At 48.7% G+C, this 18324-nt stretch overlaps 1 protein-coding gene across 1 annotated transcript in view; it reads left to right on the top strand.

Annotated features, from left to right (window-relative positions):
* The window catches only part of PARVG (parvin, gamma), a 21578-nt gene extending 5621 nt beyond the window's left edge, over window positions 1-15957 (top strand). Inside the window, exons 6-12 of the mRNA XM_006866840.1 lie at window positions 841-896; window positions 5364-5386; window positions 8142-8200; window positions 8350-8418; window positions 11544-11645; window positions 15407-15479; window positions 15848-15957. Of these exons, the coding sequence (XP_006866902.1) occupies window positions 841-896; window positions 5364-5386; window positions 8142-8200; window positions 8350-8418; window positions 11544-11645; window positions 15407-15479; window positions 15848-15957 (492 nt within the window). The remainder of the gene's footprint in view (window positions 1-840; window positions 897-5363; window positions 5387-8141; window positions 8201-8349; window positions 8419-11543; window positions 11646-15406; window positions 15480-15847) is intronic.
* Window positions 15958-18324: the final 2367 nt, after the last annotated feature.

The raw sequence follows: 18324 nt of genomic DNA, 5'->3' as shown, positions 1-18324 counted from the left end.
CTTCCTTATTCACTGTCCAGCTTTCGCATGCATATTGAGGTTATTGAAAACACCATGGCCTGGGTCAGGCGCACCTTAGTCCTCAAGCTGATATCTTTGCCCTTCAACACTTTAAAAAGGTCTTGTGCAGCAGATTGGCCTAATGCAATACGTCGTCGACTGCTGCTTCCATGAGCATTCCCTTCTTATTGGAAGTCTTTTGCTATCTCTCCACCCCATGGAGGTCTTTCTCTAGAAAGCACACGACTTGTGTTACAGTTAATGCCCCAGAAATGCCCATCTTTCTCTCCAGACAAGGGACCCCACCAGCTCCTGCTCCTCATGGGCCCCCTTCCCCCTCCCTTCTGGATGCCTGGGGATCAAAGCTTTTATACCTGTGTTTTAGAGCTGACTTTTCAAAGCCAGTCAGACTTAATCCTATTCATTGTTCATTTTTTTTTCAAAAGCACTGACTGCATTTTTTGCTGACTGTATTTCAGTTTCACGGCCCTGTGTACGCTTTCTGCACAAATCAGAGCTAGTACCGTCCACTTGTTCATTCACTCACTCACTCATTCATTCATTCAAATTGGCACATGCCGGCTGTCCCCCACTGTGTGCTGTGTACCCGGAGAGACCCTGGGATGCTGTGGGAACCAGACAGTCCTTGCCCTCATGGGCTTCAGGCTCATGGAGGGGAATGACAATTAAGCTGCGCTGAGGTTGCCTGGGGTGGGATGAGATGGAGCAAACGGGACCGTGAATCCAGGGTCACCAGCTCTGCCCATTGCAGCCAGCATGGACAACAGGTGTCAATTGCAGGCTTTCTGGGACCACTCACTTCTCCTTTTCCTCTCTCAGAGCACCAAGAGCGGTCTGAAGTCAGAAAAGTCAGTGGAACAGCTGAACGAAAGCAAGTAAGGAAAGGGCTGGGATTGGGCTATGAATGGGTTGTCGTTTCTGTAGGAATTGGGTGGTGCTGTGGGTTAGGTGTTAGACTGCTCACTACAGAGTTGGCAGTTCAAACCCACCAGCCGCTCCACAGGAGAAAACTGAGGCTGTCTACTTCTGCCAAGAGTCTTGGAAACCCAACATGAGGTTGCTGTGAGTTGGAATTTGTCATGAAGGCACTGGGTCTGGATGCGTTTTGCATCAGGGTGCCTGGGGGTGGGGACTGGGCAGATCTGCTTGTCTGACCTTCTTTTTTTTTTTTATTGTGAATTGAATGATAGTTTACCTGGAGAATATCGGTTTTACACTCATCGTTTCATTGCAATGATTACAATCTCCTCCCTGCATCATCACTCAACAGTATTTGCTTATAGTCCCTCTGTGTGTTTGTTTTTTTATTTTGTTTTTTTGGTGGGGGGGAGGATTACACAAAAACACTCAGAAATATATCACCATTTAAACAACCAAAGGGCCCATTCTGCAAGCCTGCCTCCTGGCTGCCAGCACACAACCTTTCTCTTTCCATGAGTCTAGAGTCCTTAGCTGCTCCCTCTCTCCATGTCCTCGTGTCTGCCCCCATCGCTGGTATCTGTCTGACCTTCTCGAGGAGTTCCCTCACCCACACACTGACCTCTTCGTCTTCTGTAGCATCAAGTAGCCCTTCGCTGTGTTTGCTCTCCCTGGGACACAGCGGTTGAGTGACGTGCCATGAATGGCAGAGGGGTTTCTGACTCCTTGTGTTAGTTACTAATAACCATCTAGCAAGTTCCTCCAAAACATAGCCATGGAAAACAGCAATGGGTGTTTCTTCTCCTCAAGTTTCTGTGAGTCAGGGATTCAGCAGCAGCTCAGCTGGGTGGCACTGGCTTGGGCTTGCTCATGAGGCTGCAGTCAAGGTGGTAGGTGGGGCTGTGGTCACCTGCAGGCTTGACCAGACCTGAGGACCTGCTTCTAAGGTAGTTCTCTCAGGTGGCTGGCAAGTTGGCAGGAGACCTCAGTTCCTTCCCGTGAGGGAGTCTCCACAAGGCTGTGTTCACGTCCTCACAACATGGTGGCCGAGAGTGAGGGCACAAGAGCCACACATCAGTGTCCTATTGGTTACACGTGTCAGCCTTACTCCATGTGGGAGGGGCCCGCAAGGCTGTGACTACCAGGATGCAAGGATCATCAGGGACCACCTTAGAAACTGTCCACTCCACTCCACCTGCAGCTGAGGAAAAGACAACCTCCCCTGGACAACCCCAGCTTTTCTGCACAGGAAGAAGCTGTGTGACCTTAGCAAGTCACTTACCCTCTCTGAGCCTATGTGCTCCTCTTGAAACTGAGGACCCCATTCCTACTTCCTGGAGCTGTCATGAGGGTTAGCTGTCATGTGGAGACTTCCAACCCTGCTGTCCTTCCAGTGGGAGTGGGGCACAGGGGAGCTGAAAATGCCAAATTAAATGACCAAGTTGGAGCTGTGGTCCATGCCTGAGCATAGAAGAAGGTGGGAGGGAACAGAGGTCTGTGGGTCTCTAGGGGGTCCTGGGTACTCGCTGGCCCAAGAGAAAATTCCTGGTAAGCAGATTTGTCACCCCTGGGTCTCTCCTGGTCACCCTCCCTCCCTCCCAGTCACTCAGTGCCCCAGCAACTCTGCACTGCTCTGTGGAGTCAAACTCTGTAACCTCCGTCAGCTTCCGGTTCCGAAAATGCGTTTGTTACTGCTTGTCTTGTTCGTTGCCAACTCACGGTGATATCGTATGTGCACAGTAGGAAGTACTCCACGGAGTTTTCTTGGCTGTATTATTTTTGCCTCCTGAATTTTATTTTATTGTTGTTGTTAAGAACGAACCCCCAAAGTCCAAAACCCAAACTGCAGTTGAGTTGATCGCGACTCACAACAACCCTATAGGATAAAGAACTGCAATATAGCATTTCCAAAGCTGCAAATCTTAATGGAAGCAGACCACCGTGGCAAGTGGGCTGGTTCCATCCACTGACCTTTTAATTAGCAAACCAGTGCTTGCCCCCTACTCTGTCTCCAGGGTTCCTTTGTTGAGAACACGCACAGCTAACCAGACACCAATCTGACAGAATCTAACATACAATTCAGTGACATATTGCCATTCTTCAAGTTCTGCGACCATTCTCATCCTCCTTTATTGAGATATTCCTCCTCCAGGAGCATAAACTCACTGCACCTTAAGGTTCCTTTCTAATCTTTCAAGTTGCTGTTGTTAATTTGATCCTATGTGGAGAGTTCTTAAAAAAAACCCCACAATACTCAAGGCAGGTCTTTTTCACGAGTTAAAGCTAAATTATTATTCAGTTGTTAAGACAGCTTCAGGTGATACTTCATGATTTCAGTTTTAAAGATGATCCCAGGTGGCTGGGGACTCTAGACCCAGAGAGAGAGAGAGGGGCTGTGTGCTGACGACCGAGGGGCAGGCTTTGATTGGTTGATGATGCATGGAGGGGATTGTAACCATGGCAATGAAACAATATACGATAGGATGAATGTAAAGCTAATGTTCTCCCATGTAAACGATCACATCATTCACAATAAAACATTAAAAAAAAAAGGAAAAAGATGATCCCAAGGTAACAGTTTCAAGGGTCATCCAGGCTCCATGGCTCCAGGAAGTCTGTATTCTACGAGAGTTGGAGATTCTTTTCTGCTTTCTCCCACCTCTTGATCACATTTTTCTATAGACTCTTTGATCACACTGTTCAGCAGCGGTTGCTGGGTACCATCTAGTTCATCTGGTCTGTGGCAAAGAAGACAGTTGTTCACATAGGCAATTAGTCACACATTCCATCTCCTCCTCCTATTCCTGATTTTCCTTCTTCCTCTGTTGCTCCAGGTGAATAGACACAAATTGGTGTGCCTTGGATGGTCTCTTACAAGCGTTCAGGACCTCAGGCACAACACTAGGAGCTAGGAAGTGGAACAGGAACACTAAGTACATTATTAGGTCAATTAACTGGGATGGTCCATGAAACCATGACCCTTTGTCTAAAATCTTAACAGAAGCAGATCACCAGGCTTCTCTTTTGTGGCACTGCTGGGTGGTTCAAACCTGTAAGCTAACAGTTAAGTGCAATTTGAGAATACATTTTGAGGTCTTGAATGGGAAAGAGTGATTGGCATTTATGGAACTCACATTTCTTCCCCTTCCTGGCCGGAAATCCACCATGATTAGCTTCTCTGTGGGCTCAGATTCTCTGTGGAGGCTTGTGTCATGGACCATGCTGGGCATCCGCCTAAGTTCCACGTTTGATCAGCTGCCCATCACCGTCCACGTGGCCAACTTTGGGCCCAGACAACCCCCCACCTCTGTGCAGTGTGTGTGTAAGATGAAACACAGCAATAAAAATCAAAGACAAGCTCTGCAAAACCAATAAAAATGAAATGAAAGGAGCCAAACATCAAAGAGTACGTGCTGTGAAATTTCACTTATGTGAGATTCTGGAGCAGGTGACCAATCGATGGCGACAGAAATCAACGCCATGCAAACTTTGTGTGAGGGCCAATGAGCTGGAAGGGCACATGGCATGCTGGGAATGTTCTAGGTCTTTTGGGGGATGGAGCTCTGGTAGCTTAGTGGTTACGAACCAGGCTGCAAACCTCAAGGTCAGCAGTTTGAAACTACCAACTGTTCCCCAGGAGACAGATGAGACTTTGTGGTCCCATAAAGATTTACAGCCTCGGAAACCTTGGACAGGGTCGCTATGAATTGGAACCGACTCCATGGCACATCACCACCACCACCATATATATATATATATATATATGCTGTAGGATACGCATGCAAAAATATAAGTCTTCAGTTTGTGTGTCTTTGTGTATATATATATATATATATATATATATATATATATACACACACACACGCACAACCGGTGTGGTACTATAGGATCAGCATTGGACTGCGAACCACAAGGTCAGCAGTTCGAACCCACCCGCTGCTCCTTGGAAACCTGTACAGGGTCCCCATGAGTTGAAATTGACTCGACGACACTTAACAGCAGCAGCAACAAATTGTTATTTGTTGTTGTTAAAGTGCCTTTGAGTCAGTTCCAACTCATAGAGACCCTGTCCTGGATTTCCGAGGAGTGGCTGGCTGGTGAGTTTGAACCACGAACCTTGCAGTTCAAACCGACCTTGAGGTTGAATGCTTATCCTTGCATAAACAGCAAGAGCAAAAGCCACACAGTCCAAGTCTTCCCAGCTGTGGATGCCCATGGAAAGGGGCAGAACCTCTTTTTGTCCCTTGCTGTGCCCTGCTCTTTATTTTTCCTGCCTGATTATCAAGCAGCCAACAATAAAATCAATGTGCCGGGTTCTTTGCAACCTTGCCAGCCACTGAATCCTGTCGTATTAAGGAGCTGCAACTCTGTGAAGGTTTTATAACCATTTATTTGCTTTGTCCCCCCTACAATTTTCTCTACAGCACAGACACGAACCAGCCTTCAAGTGAGTATCTTCATAATTTAAGAAACTCTTTTGGTTTGATATGTGTCAAAATGGACATGGCAGGACCAAGGCTTAATTTCCTTGATGGTCCTAGTAGAGCCTTACTGATAGCTTTGTCCATCTGTCCGTGGATCTGTCTGTTCCTTATCTTGTCACTGCTCCTGTGAGTACTTGTTGTTGTTGTTGTTGTTAGGTGCCACCGACCCTGTGCACAACAGAATGAATGAAACACTGCCCGGTCCTGGGCCAACCTCACAATTGTGGCCATGCTTGAGCCCATTGATGCTGCCATATTGCCAATCCATCTCTCTGGGGGTCAACTCTACTTTGAGGAGGCAGCTCCTCCCCAGTCGCATTTTGAGTGCCTTCCAACCTTAGGGGCTCATTTTCTGGCACTATATCTGACAGTGTTTCTCTGCTATTCATAAGGTTTTCAGTGACTAAAGATTCAGGAGTAGTCCGTCACTCTTTCTTCCTAGTCTGTCTTCGCCTATGAGTAGAGATATTTATAATTCACACCGATGGTGATGGTGGAGTTGTTAAGTGCACAGGTTCTGGGACCAGACAGCTGGGGTTCATTCCCCAAAGCTCCCACTTGTTAGCCACTTGAGCTTGCCTAGGTGTCTGCACACCTCCGTTTTCTTATCTGTAAAATGGGATTAATCATAGCACCCAGCTCATAGGCTAGTGGTGAGGGCAGACAGAGTAACTTATAACTGCACTTAGCATATGGTGAGTGCTCCAGGTCTGCAGTGTGACAAGCTCATCGCTAACCCATCCTTCCTTTCATCCAGCCACGACTGCTTCCTCTCATCAGTTTCTCAGTCAATTGGCCTGGCTTTGGGTCAGTCCATTTCTTCATCCTAACATACATACATGCATCCTAACACTCACCTGTCTATCAATCTATTCATCTGTCATTCGTCAATCTAGCTGTCATTCATCCATCTATCTATCCATCCATTCACCTATTCCTTACCCTCCCATCACCCCACTCAGCCACCCATCCATCCATGCATTTATCCTAATATCCACCCACACATCCATACAGCCATCCATTTATTCTAATATCCACCCTTCCATCCATCCATCTACCCATCCATTCATCTATCATTTGATCATCCATCTATCATTCATTTACCTATCCTCCCATCTGGCATCTAGCCATCCATCTATCCATCCATCCATCCATCATCCATCCATCCATCATCGGTCCTAATATCCACTCACCTATCATTCATTCATGCATCTATCCATCCTCCCATTCACTCATGCAGCCATCCATCAGCCATCCACCCATCCGTCTACCATTTGTCCATCCACCTATCATTCATCCATCCACCTGTCCATCCATTCATCTTTCCTTCCACCCACCCACCCACCCGCTCATCCGTCACCCATCCATCCTGTCTAGCATGTCCTGACTCCTTTCCTCCCAGGACCCTCGTCACCTAGGACACAGCTGGATGGATGGGTGGAAGGGAGGAGAACTTGTGATCTGAAAACAGGGACCGAAGGAGGCTGAGAGAGGGGAGGAAGGAGAGTGAGATGCAGGGAAGACTGGCCAGATGTGTGTGTGTGTGTGTGTGTGTGTGCGCGCACATGCGGCAGTGTGAGGGCACAGGTGAGGTGGGCTCAGATACCTGTACTTCTTGCATGAGGATGGATATCACCTGGTGAGAAACAGGGGCTTCCTCAAAGTGGTTTTCAGGAACATTCATCCTGCTCTGGCCTGTGTCATCCATACACATACATGCCCTCATGACTCCTTCAGGGACACAGTTAATGATAATTTCCTGGCCACAGGTGGTTGGTCTGGAAGGGACAGCTGGTATGTCCCTGTTCGTCAGTTTGAGGAGCATTTTTACATGGATGAACCTATATGGACAGAGAGGTGCCTTGCTCCACATCTCAGCTGAGAAGGGCAGAATCGGGAGTTACACTGGGCTTTTTGATGAAGAACCCCAAAACGTAGTCTGGATATTTAGATTAAACAATGAGTTGTTGAGATAGGGATGGCGGCTGAAGAAATGCAATGGTACAAAATCCGTTGCTGTTGAACCTACTCTGATTCGTGGCAGCCATGTGGTTATAGTAGAACTGTGCTCAACAGGGTTTTCAGTGACTGATTTTTACTGAAGTAGATCACCAGACATTTCTTCTGAGGTGCTCCTGGGTGGAGTTAAACTTCCAACCTTTTGGTTAACAGCCAAGCGCATTAGCCATTTACAGCAGATGGGAGCTCCAGGCAGTGCTGTGGGATGAGTACTGGACGATCAATCACAAAGTCAGTGGTTCAAACCCACTAGCTGCTCCTCAGAAACCCTATACAGGGTCACTGTGAGGCGGAACCCACTTGATTGCATTTAAGAATGACAACACGGAAGAAAATAACTATTGAAGCTCTGTTGTATGATGGGCACCCTGCTAAGTGTGCTCTCAGCTACTAGCTTTGATCTTTGCAAGACCCTGCCTAGTAGGTGTTATCAGTCCTATGTTACAGATGAGGAAACTGAGGCAGAGAGGCCACATAGCCAGAGAGCAGTGGTTCAAACCCAGGTGAAGACCGAACCAAACCCACTTGTGTCAAGTCAATTCAGACTCTTAGAGATACTGTGTAATTCAAAACCTGTCAGAAAAACCTGCTACTCCCCCGGGACGGCTTCTGGAGAAATTTCTGTGGGAAAGATATTGGTCTGGCCCAGAGAGTATTGCGTGGTAGGTAATGCGGTATTTACTGGGTGTGTGTCTGCAGATGATATCTTTGATGAATTATTTAAACTGGATCCAGAGAAAGTGAATGCTGTGAAAAAGGTAACCGAGATCAAAGCTCCTGCCTGTGGTTGGAGGAGGGGGTCAAGGGGAAGGAAATGGCTTTTTCTCACACCTGCTGGGCTGGGGTCTGGGCTGGAAGCACTGATGCCAAGTGCCCCTCCCCCGTCTTCTCCTTCCACCCTGGGCAGGCCATCATCATGTTTGTCAACCAGAAGCTGGATCGTCTGGGCCTCTCAGTACAGAGTCTGGACACTCAGGTAGGGACTTGGTGGTGGTCCCGGGTGGGGAGGGGCCACAGGGTACATGTCCTTCGGGAAATCTGAAGCCTGGGTCCCAACCAGGGGCTTCCAAGGCACCCTGTGGCTGGAACAATCACCTCTCAAAGTCTTGGGGTCCTCTTCTGCCAATGGGGGTGTTCCCATCAGGCCACCTCATCCACCAGGACACAGTGGGGGTTCCATGAGCGGGTGTGCTGTAATAATTTTCCATTATTGTGAAGAAAACCCAGATTTTCCAGCTCTTATTTCTTAATGAATCTTAGGCCAACAGACACTAAGACTCAAACTAGCGGGTTTTGCTGTGTGGTGTTGCTGAGATGGCTTGAGCAGTGTGGAGTGAGTCGGTTCAGTGACCCCTTATTTCTCTTGACTCGATGGGACTTAGTCGGAGTGACCCTACAGCAAGAGCAGGCTCCTATGTGTCCAGCACACCTAGCTGACCTCTGGCTTCCATAATTGTCATTTTGTTCCTTCTCAACTTAAGAGCCATGGCAGCGTAGTGGTTACGAGTCAGGCTGCTAACCTCAAAGTCGGCAGTTCAAAACCACCAGCTGTTCCAAGGGAGAAAGATGAGGCTTTCTGCTCCCGTAAAGATTTACAGCCTCAGAAACCCTGTACAGGGTCACTATGATCGGAACCCAACTCCACAGTACTTAACAACAACAACAATTTAGGAGGGGATGGGAACAAAGAGACCAAGTTCCATGCTGGACCCTCTCAGGACAGAGATGGAGCCAGCTAGATCCCCAGTGGTTCCAGCTAGACATTGGGGAGAAGGGGTTCTGACCCCAGATGGCCAGATGACTTGTGGAGACTTCGGGCACGCTGTGGACGCAAGCTGGGCCATGAGAGGTAGAGATATACTTGTGTGCCTGGTAGTGAAAGCAAAGTCCTCATAAAGCTGTAGGGTAAATGTCGGGGTTTTCCCTCGACATAGTTGTGTTGTTCACGAGTGTTTGGTTCACGAGGAGGGGAGATCCAGCGGCGATAGGGATAGCGAAAGAATACACAGACAAACAGAAGAAGGGAGACAATGAGGCACCCCAAAGCCAGGGTGGATGCATCACTGGTGGGCAGGCTTGGGACTACAGGCATCATGGCCTCTGCAGGCAGCGACTCACTGCCCTGCAATCTTTAATGCATGCCTTCCAACCCGTAATGCACTGCTATCTTTACTCCATGCCTTCCAACCAGTAATGCACACCTGGGGAGGCTCGGGCCTCTGTTTTATTTAGGGGAGGAGTTTCACACCAAGCTGGGAGGGACTAAAACAGGATACAGTTAACATCAGTAATTTTCCAGACATTCAGGTAACTTTACATTGTACTTCACTGGTTCGAATCCCAGGCCAGCAACTTGGATTCTCAGGCCCAATTAACATATCTATAGCCCCTGAGGTCAGTTGGGGGAAGGTGAGAGTTCTGCAGGAGATGCCCAGGTGAATGGGCTGCACCTGGAAAAGGAATTAGGGAGGATGGGTTCTTTGTCTATAGAACAAAGAACCGAGAAGTAGCTAAGATATTTTTAGTTAATCCTTTGGAGAAAGGTTTAACCTTGCAACCTTTAGTCTCGGCTTTAGGAAAATATCACATTTATCTGTGGATTTTCAAAGGCTCCAGTGTATTAATTTAATATATATACCTGAATATTAAGGTGAAAGCAATTTTCCATTAACTGCCAGTGGCCTCATTTGTTACACTCAGCCCTAGAGGGCCTCGAACCTCTGACTAGTCTTACACGGTCTGCAACAGGTAAACACTGGACTGCGATCTGCAAGGTCGGCGGTTCAAAACCACTAACAGTTCCTGGGAAACCCTATACCGTGTTCTATGAGTCGCAATTGACTCTCCAGTACTTAACAAGAGTAATAGGGTCTCTGGAAGGAGTCCTGGTGGTACAGAACTTAAGCGCTCTACTGCTAACCCAAAGGTCAGTGGTTCAAACCCATTTTCCATGAAAATGGACAGCCTTGGATGTCCTACGGGGCAGTTTGAGTCCATCCTACAGGGTCGCTGAGTGGGCATCAAGTCACTGGCAATGGGATTGATTTTTGATTAGGGTCCCTGGTAGTGCAAATCATTTGCACTTGATGACTAGCTTAAGGCACTGTAGGATCTACACTGGACTGTGAACCATAAGATTGGCAGTTCAAACCCATCAGCTGCATCTCGGAAACCCTACTATACTGGGTTGCTCTGAATTGGCACCAACTCGACATCACTCAACAGCAACTAACCTCAGGAGCCCTGGTAGTGTAGTGGGTTATGAGTTGAGCTGCGAACTGCAAGGTTAACAGTTCGAGCCCAGCAACTGCTCTGAAGGAGAAAGATGAGGCTTTCTGCTCCCATAAAGATTTACAGCCTCAGAAACCCTATACAGGGTCGCTATGAGTCAGAACCAACTCAATTGTGATAGCTTTGGTGTTGATATAGGCATAGAAACCAGATGATTTTGAGGTTTACACTCTACCCCTCTCATTGGGCTGCCTCCCTTGGTAAAATAATGACATTTGGAGAACAATGGCATGCAGGAGGCTGGTATTTAAAGTCTGTTGAATAAAACAGGGATATTGAAGTCTAGGAATCACAATTGTATTACCAGGGAAAATCAGCAGAAAAGATTTTAGGCCCCAACTAATAACATTGGGACAGACTTAATATGAGGAAATTTCATTAAGGACTTCAAGAGATGGTTGTCCGCCAATATCCAATCTTGTGTTTTGTATCTTTGAAGAGATCCAATAGGATTACATTAGCATATGCTATGCTGGTGGCAGGGTTGGCACTTTATCTGCAAACACACAGACAGAAATATTAATGTGGCAGCCGGCAGAATAAGCCTGATTTGCTGCTTACCACCTTTTCCTGAGGGTAATTTTTACACTAACCTTTTTTTTTCCCCGCCTGCATTTCTGTAGATTCTGGAACAATTTGTGGTTTCAAAAGTGCCCTGAGCAAATTTAAAAATAGTTCTTGTTTATTGAGCATGTACTATATACTGGGCAGTTGATAACTGCTTTATACCTGCTGTTGTTGCTCCTACGTACAACAGCCGAGTATCTTCCTTAGGGCCACACTGGCTGACCACAGCTCCTTCTTTTGTAGTTTGCAGATGGGGTCATCTTACTCCTGTTGATTGGTCAGTTGGAAGGTTTCTTCCTGCACCTGAAAGAATTTTACCTCACTGCCAGGTCTCCTGCAGAAATGGTAAGTCGGCCAGAGGTTTTTCTTGCTGGTTTTATCTCCAGAGTGAACAAGTCTGTGGTACTGACATGAGAAACCAGTTGCTGTCGAGTCGATTCTGACTCCTCACGACCCCTGGAAGATCCTGTATAGAGGCACTATGAGTTGGAAAAACAACAACATTCAGTCCATACCCTTTCCAGTCTCTGTTACTGGCTCAGAAAGAAATCACCCCCAAATCCCAGGGGTTCTCACCGCAGTCACTGTCTCAGGGGTCTGCCAGTCAGCAGAGGGCTGGGCTCCAGCACTGGGTTGGGGACCATGTGGTCTTGGCTGGGTTTCCCTGGGGTGAACCACTCTGGCTTGCCTATTTCCATCCTCCTGGGACCAGAAGCTAGCCTGGGTGTGCTTTTCTTGTGGACCCAGCAGAGACATGTCCTGGTGTGGAGCCGTAGGATAAACACTGGACAGAAAGGTCAGTTTGAACCCCAAGGTCAGTGGTTCAAACTCGCCAGTCACTCTTCGGAAACCCTATCAAGGGTCGCTATGAGAAGGAACCGACTCGATGGCATTTGACGACAATGAAAACAATGGCAGAGATACTAGAGGCCAAGAAGTATCCGGAAAACACTACAGATGCCTTAGCCTGCAGCTTGAACTAGACTTGTGACTTCTGTGTCTTTGTGCTGGCTGCCACAGGTCCCGCCCACTTATGGCGACAGGGGAGAGCCCTGCAGAGCAGCATACAGGGCAGGGGGTCGGGTCCGGGAAGAGGGGCAGAACTGGGACCAGTGGTGTCCACACAGGTTGTTGTTGTTGTTATGTGCCATGGAGTAGGTTCCGACTCATACAGACCCTGTACAGGGTTTCCGAGGCTGTAAATCTTTACGGGAGCAGAAAGTCTCATCTTTCTCCTGCGGAACAGCTGGTAGTTTCAAACTGCTGACTTTGCGGTTCACAGCCCGATTCATAACCACTACACTACCAGAGCTCCTTGTCAACACAGGTTCCAGGGATGAATTTGCTGATCAGTCCTCACATCAGACCCCAGGCATAGCAGGAAATGGGATTCAGAGAGGTTCAGTTATCTGGCCAGGAGCACACAGAGCAGAGGGTTTGAATGCGGCTTGCCTGTTTCAAAGCTCAGTTGCTTCTCCATATCCTCCCTGGAATGAGGGGACTGCGCATCTCTCTACAGCCAGGAAGAAAGTTTGCTTGTCAATTGCTGTCAAGTTTCCTCCAGTCTTGGGGACCCCGCACACCCTGGGATCAGATTGGGGTGATCCAGACGGTTCTCACGGGCTGATTCTTTATTACCAGACCTTTCTTCCTTGTCTGTCTTGGTCTGGAAGCACCTCTGAAACCTGGTCACCTGTTCAACATCATAGCGACACACAAGCCTCCACAGATAGATGATAAACAAGGGTGGTGACTTCACATGAAGTACATTGACTGGGATTCGAACTTGGGTCTCCTGCCTAGAAATGGAGAATTCCACCTGTGAGCCACCACAGGGAGCATGGGGTTTTGGAGGAATCAAAGCTGAGACCAGGACTCTGGGGATTGAAGTGGGGGCTGCGAGGAGAGAAGGCCGGAGGTGACAGGGGGGAGGATGCAGTGTGGGCGGAGCCTGTGGAACTAGGGACTCAGATGTCGGGGCTCCTCTCTGTTGTTCAGGCATTGGGGCTCCATATTTTCAGTGCTTCCAAACTCCCAGTTAAAAGATGGGGACAAAGGCCCAGATTTCTAAAGTCCCTGCTTTCAGCCAGCTTGTGGAATCTGCTGCTTTCAGACACTGTTTCCGTCTCTACTCCCAAGGGTGCCTGTCTCCAGCCCACAGTATGGGAAATCTGTATCAGGGGTCCCTACTAAGGTGCTGCACATGGGGCCTTTAAAGGAGGGCGGGGCTCATCTTTTCAGTGAGCAGGACAATACAGGGCTGTTTCTCATCACCTGCCCTTCCTTCCTGCAGGCCAGTGGTGTTTAGATGAGATTGCCCTTTGTGGTAGGAAGAGAAGAGTTAGGGACTGAGGCCCGTTGGTTACTATTCTGCAGAAATCAAAACACTGGGCTGGCATCGTTGGCTTCCTCCCACATACAATTATTTCTCCCCCGGGAGGATTGGGTTTGTCCTCCAGGGCAAGACCTGCTCTTGTCGTATGTTCCTCATCTCACACGGAGCTCCGGGTAGCATGATCCTCTGGGTGGAAGGTGGCTGGGTAATGTGTGTTGATCTGTCAGCGTTCTGGACCATGCTGGCACGTGTGGCATTGTGATGCTGGAAGCAACAGCACTCGGGGCTCAGAAATCGACCGGACCACCCATTGTAGACACATTTCCTGGGAAGGAAATCCTGGGCAATCTTCCAAAAACTGTTGTTGCTGTTAGCAGATGCCATCGAGTTAGCCCCCAACTCACGGAACCCCCATGTGTTACAGAGCACAACTACTCCGAAGAATTTTCTTGGCCGTCATCTTTACAGAAATGGATTGCCAGGACTTTCTTCCACAGTGCCACTGTGTGGGTTTGAGTCATCAACATTTTGATAAGCAACCTTGTACCATCAAGGACCCTGGGTCTGAAAATTAGCCAGTGGAGACCCTTCTGGGTCCCAACTGTGCTAGGAGAGGGTCCCCCAACACTGAAGAGCACTCTACACACACGCCGACCACCATGAGGATGGTGCAGGACCGAGCACTGTTTGGTTTAGTTGTGCCAGAGTTGCTGTGAGTGGTGGCAGCTTGAAGGAACCTAGCTACAGGACAGCTCTGGAGTCCTGAGACAACACCTTGGGCTCCAACTGAGCATCGCTGAGAGGGACTGTGACAAAGAGATACCAATGTTGATGCAGCAGTTCCCAAAGCATAAAGTCCGCAAGGGCTTTTGTAGAGAAGATGCTTGTGGCAGGTGGGTTCCCCAGAGGAGCAAACCCAGGGAAGAGTATATACGCAAATAGAGAGAGAAGGGGAGATGCATTTCAAGGAAGTGGCTTGCCAGTTGTGGAGACTGGCGAGGCCCAGATCTGTGGTCAGACATTGGCTGGAGGCTTCTTCGGACTCCTGCGGCTACAGGGGCTGATGGACTCAAAGTCTGCAGATCAGGTGGCAGGCTGCTGGCTTACACCCTTCAAGAACTGGAGGTCAGAGGATGACAAGTTGGATGGTGAGAGACTTTGCCAGGACCATCCGAATCACCTGGGGAGTTTGTTAAAATGTAGATTCAGATTCATTCAAACTGGGCTGGAAATGCAAATGTTCATCAGAATAAACTTGCTTGAAGCCCCACCAGAACACCTATATATAGTGGAGACAGGCCACGCCCCCAAGGAAATCCCCCATTCAGCTGATTGGCTGGTTGCATCAAATCACACAATGAAAAAAACGATTGCATCGTGTCTGCCAGACCACTGGGATTCCTGGCCCAGCCAAATAGACACCTCCCCTTCACTGTTACAGCACTCGAGGAATATCTTTTAGATAAATGAATGAAGGAAGCGTTTCTGAAACCCTGGTCCAGTGAGACGTACTAGGACAAATGGTTCTGGGGCCGAATGCCTCGGGAATCACATATGGTCGTGTGGGTCCATCACACATCACTAAGACACTAGTTCTGCAGTTTTGTAATCACAGTTCAGAAGGGAAGCCTTGGTGGGCTTTGGGCTTCCGGCTGGTGGTCTGGCTGCAAACGGAAGTCATGGATTATGGAATGGCCCTGACCTTTGGGAACCAGGGTCTGGGCTCGGGAACACCTCTTTTGTCAACATTTCAGGGGCTTTGTCTTTGCAGCTGCACAATGTCACCCTGGCCCTGGAACTGCTGAAGGACAAAGACCTGCTCAATTACCCTGTCAGCCCTGAAGGTCAGTGCGAACCAGACACAGCTCGGTGGCCCCATTCATGGGACAGGCCAGCCCCAGGTGGAATTGGGCAGTCTTGCCATCTGGGTGGGATGCTGGTTCTTCTTGCTGAGATGGGGTCACTGCACCCCCATAGACTATTTGGCCTAATGCACCCAGCAACCTGTCCCAGAGGCGGCACCATCTACAGGACTGCATACCCCCAGTAGCTCACTGAGAAGCCAGTCTTGGAGGTATTGCTACATTGAGGGCAGTGGCTGGTCCTATAAGAGGGATGAACCCCGGACTCAGGCCTACCTTGACCTACTGTTCTGGTTTGCCAGAGGTCCTCCTAGAAGCCGGCCCCACTGCCTGTCCCCTCTGATCCACAGATATTGTGAACAAGGATGCCAAAAGCACCCTACGCGTGCTCTACACCCTGTTCCAAAGGCACAAGCGAAGAGAGAGTGCTGGGGGCGTGTCTCAAGGAGCTCCGAATTAACCATCAGTCTCCAGAGCTGTCTCTCTCTTCATGCTGGATGCTCAGCTCAGGCCTCCAGAGGGTACCCCACCTGGAATCTGCTGTTTGCTTCTGCGTCTGCCCAAGTTCCCCCATCATGCCTCCTGTTGTCATCGAACCCATTGGCTTTGGATCTGTTTTGAGCCAGTGTATGTTAGCACTTGGTCAGTGTATGTTAGCAAGTGAATTTCTGGGGAGCATTTTGGTTGTCAACCTGCATAAACAAGAGCTAACCCTTCACGCTGTCCCTGTTCTTCCGGCCTCTCCTGTGATGGGGAGAATGCTGTTTGGCGTTGGTTACTATTTGTGGTTCTGGCTTTGGAAGCAGCTTTGGAGAGGGGATGGAGTGGGTCGGGTCATCTCTGCGCAACCAGTCGGTGTGGGTCAGGAGGATGCCCAGCAGGGAGTGATGATGTCTGGAGCCTGGGGACTCAGCACCAAGTCTGGCCTTGCAGTGGGTGATTGAGGGAGAGGAGATCTGGAGTGGACTTCCTTCCTCTCCACTGGGTTAGCTTTATGCTGGCCTGCACCCCCACCCATCCCTTTCCTCCTGCTTCTGGACACACTTTCCCTTCTGCTTCCCTGACCTATACTGTTTCCAGGGCAGCCCTTGGGTGGTGCAAATGGTTAAGCTTTAGACTGCTAACTGAAGGGTCCCTCCAGAGGTGCAACAGAAGAAAGACCTGGTGGTCTAGGTCTGAAAACTCACCCACTGAGAACCCTGTGGGCACAGTTCTACTCTGACACACACAGGGGCACCATGAATGGAATCTACTTATGAAAACTCACCCCCTGAGAACCCTGTGGGCACAGTCCTACTCTGACACACACGGGGCACCATGAGTGGAATCTACTTATGAAAAACCATCCACTGAGAACCCTGTGGGCACAGTTCTACTCTGACATACACAGGGCACCATGAGTGGGATCTACTTATGAAAAACCATCCACTGAGAACCCTGTGGAGCACAGTCCTACTCTGACACACACGGGGCAACATGAGTGGGATCTACTTATGAAAAACCATCCACTGAGAACCCTGTGGCCACAGTTCTCCCCTGACACACATGGGGGTCACCATGAATCAGAGCTGATGGTAAGTGATACCAGTTTTACCCTGTCTTGATTATTGGAGGTATTCAAAAGGGCTTCAAAAAGTTCATGGAAAAATTCCATTTTATTTTCATTCCGTTTTTCCGTGAACTTTTTGAAGCCCCCTGTATAGCCCCAGCTCATCTGTCCACTGCTGTTGAGTCTGTTCCAATATAGAGTGCAGAGCTGCTCCTGTAAGAGTTCCAAGACTGTAAACTTTTTGGAAGCAGACTGCCTTGTCTTTCTCCTGAGGCAGCTGATGGGTTCCGTTAACTTCAGTTCACAGCCCAGCACTTAGCACATTGCATCACTATGGCTCCTAGAAGCATATGTTGTGGTTGTGAAGTGTTGCTGAGTTTCTGAATAGTGGCCTGTATAGTTTCTGAGGAGTGATTAAGGGGTTAGAACTACTGACCTTGTGGTTAGCAGTCCAGTGCTTATCCTGCAGCACCACATCAGGGCTCCTGGGGGTATAGATATGTCTTGAAATTAGCTAGTTTAAGCCCTCCATTCTTGTCTTTCCTTTAAAAATTGTTTTGCCGATTCTAGGCCCTCTTCATTTCGGTGTACACTTTAGAATCAGTTTGTCATTTTCTACAAAAGTGCCTCTGGAAAACATTCCCCCTTCCATCTTAGGCACGTCCTTCTTGGACCTAGAGTCTGACTCACACCTGTGCAGGTACCTCCCGCCATCATTCCACACCTCCCTTTCATCTCCCTCCTGTGGGCAATTGAACAGACCTACGAGTCCTGGTGTGGTGTTGTGTGTTAACTTGCTGGACTGCAAGGTCGGTTTGAACTGCACAGTGGGTGGTTCAAGCTCACCAGCGGCTCCTCAGAAACCCTACACAGGGTTGCTATGAGTGGGAACCGACTGGATGGTATTTAACAACAGGGCACTGCACTCATCAATGGCCCCCAAGTCCCCGCCTCTTTCTCACCCTGCCCCACCCAATTACGTAAAAGAGGTTCCCTTCTGCCAATTTCTGTTTACTCCCTTGTGAAGACTGAACCCTGTCCTCACCACGCCACACCTCCCCCTTGCTTGGACTAACAGTCAATTAAAAAAAAAAAAAAAATGTCAGCTTTATTAAGCAATCATTTAAAACAGAAAAAATTACCCATTTAACTGTACAAGTCTATGCGTTTTGACAGATGGATATACATCATGTGATTCCTACCACAGTCAAGATACAGATCTTCTCCATCATTCCCCAGAGACCCTGGATGTCAGTTGCCTCCTCCAGCCCTCTGGTC

This window comes from Chrysochloris asiatica, unplaced genomic scaffold (assembly GCF_000296735.1).
Source record: "Chrysochloris asiatica unplaced genomic scaffold, ChrAsi1.0 scaffold00097, whole genome shotgun sequence".
NCBI classification, from domain to species: domain Eukaryota; kingdom Metazoa; phylum Chordata; class Mammalia; order Afrosoricida; family Chrysochloridae; genus Chrysochloris; species Chrysochloris asiatica.
This window is presented reverse-complemented; position numbering and strand designations above follow the sequence as displayed.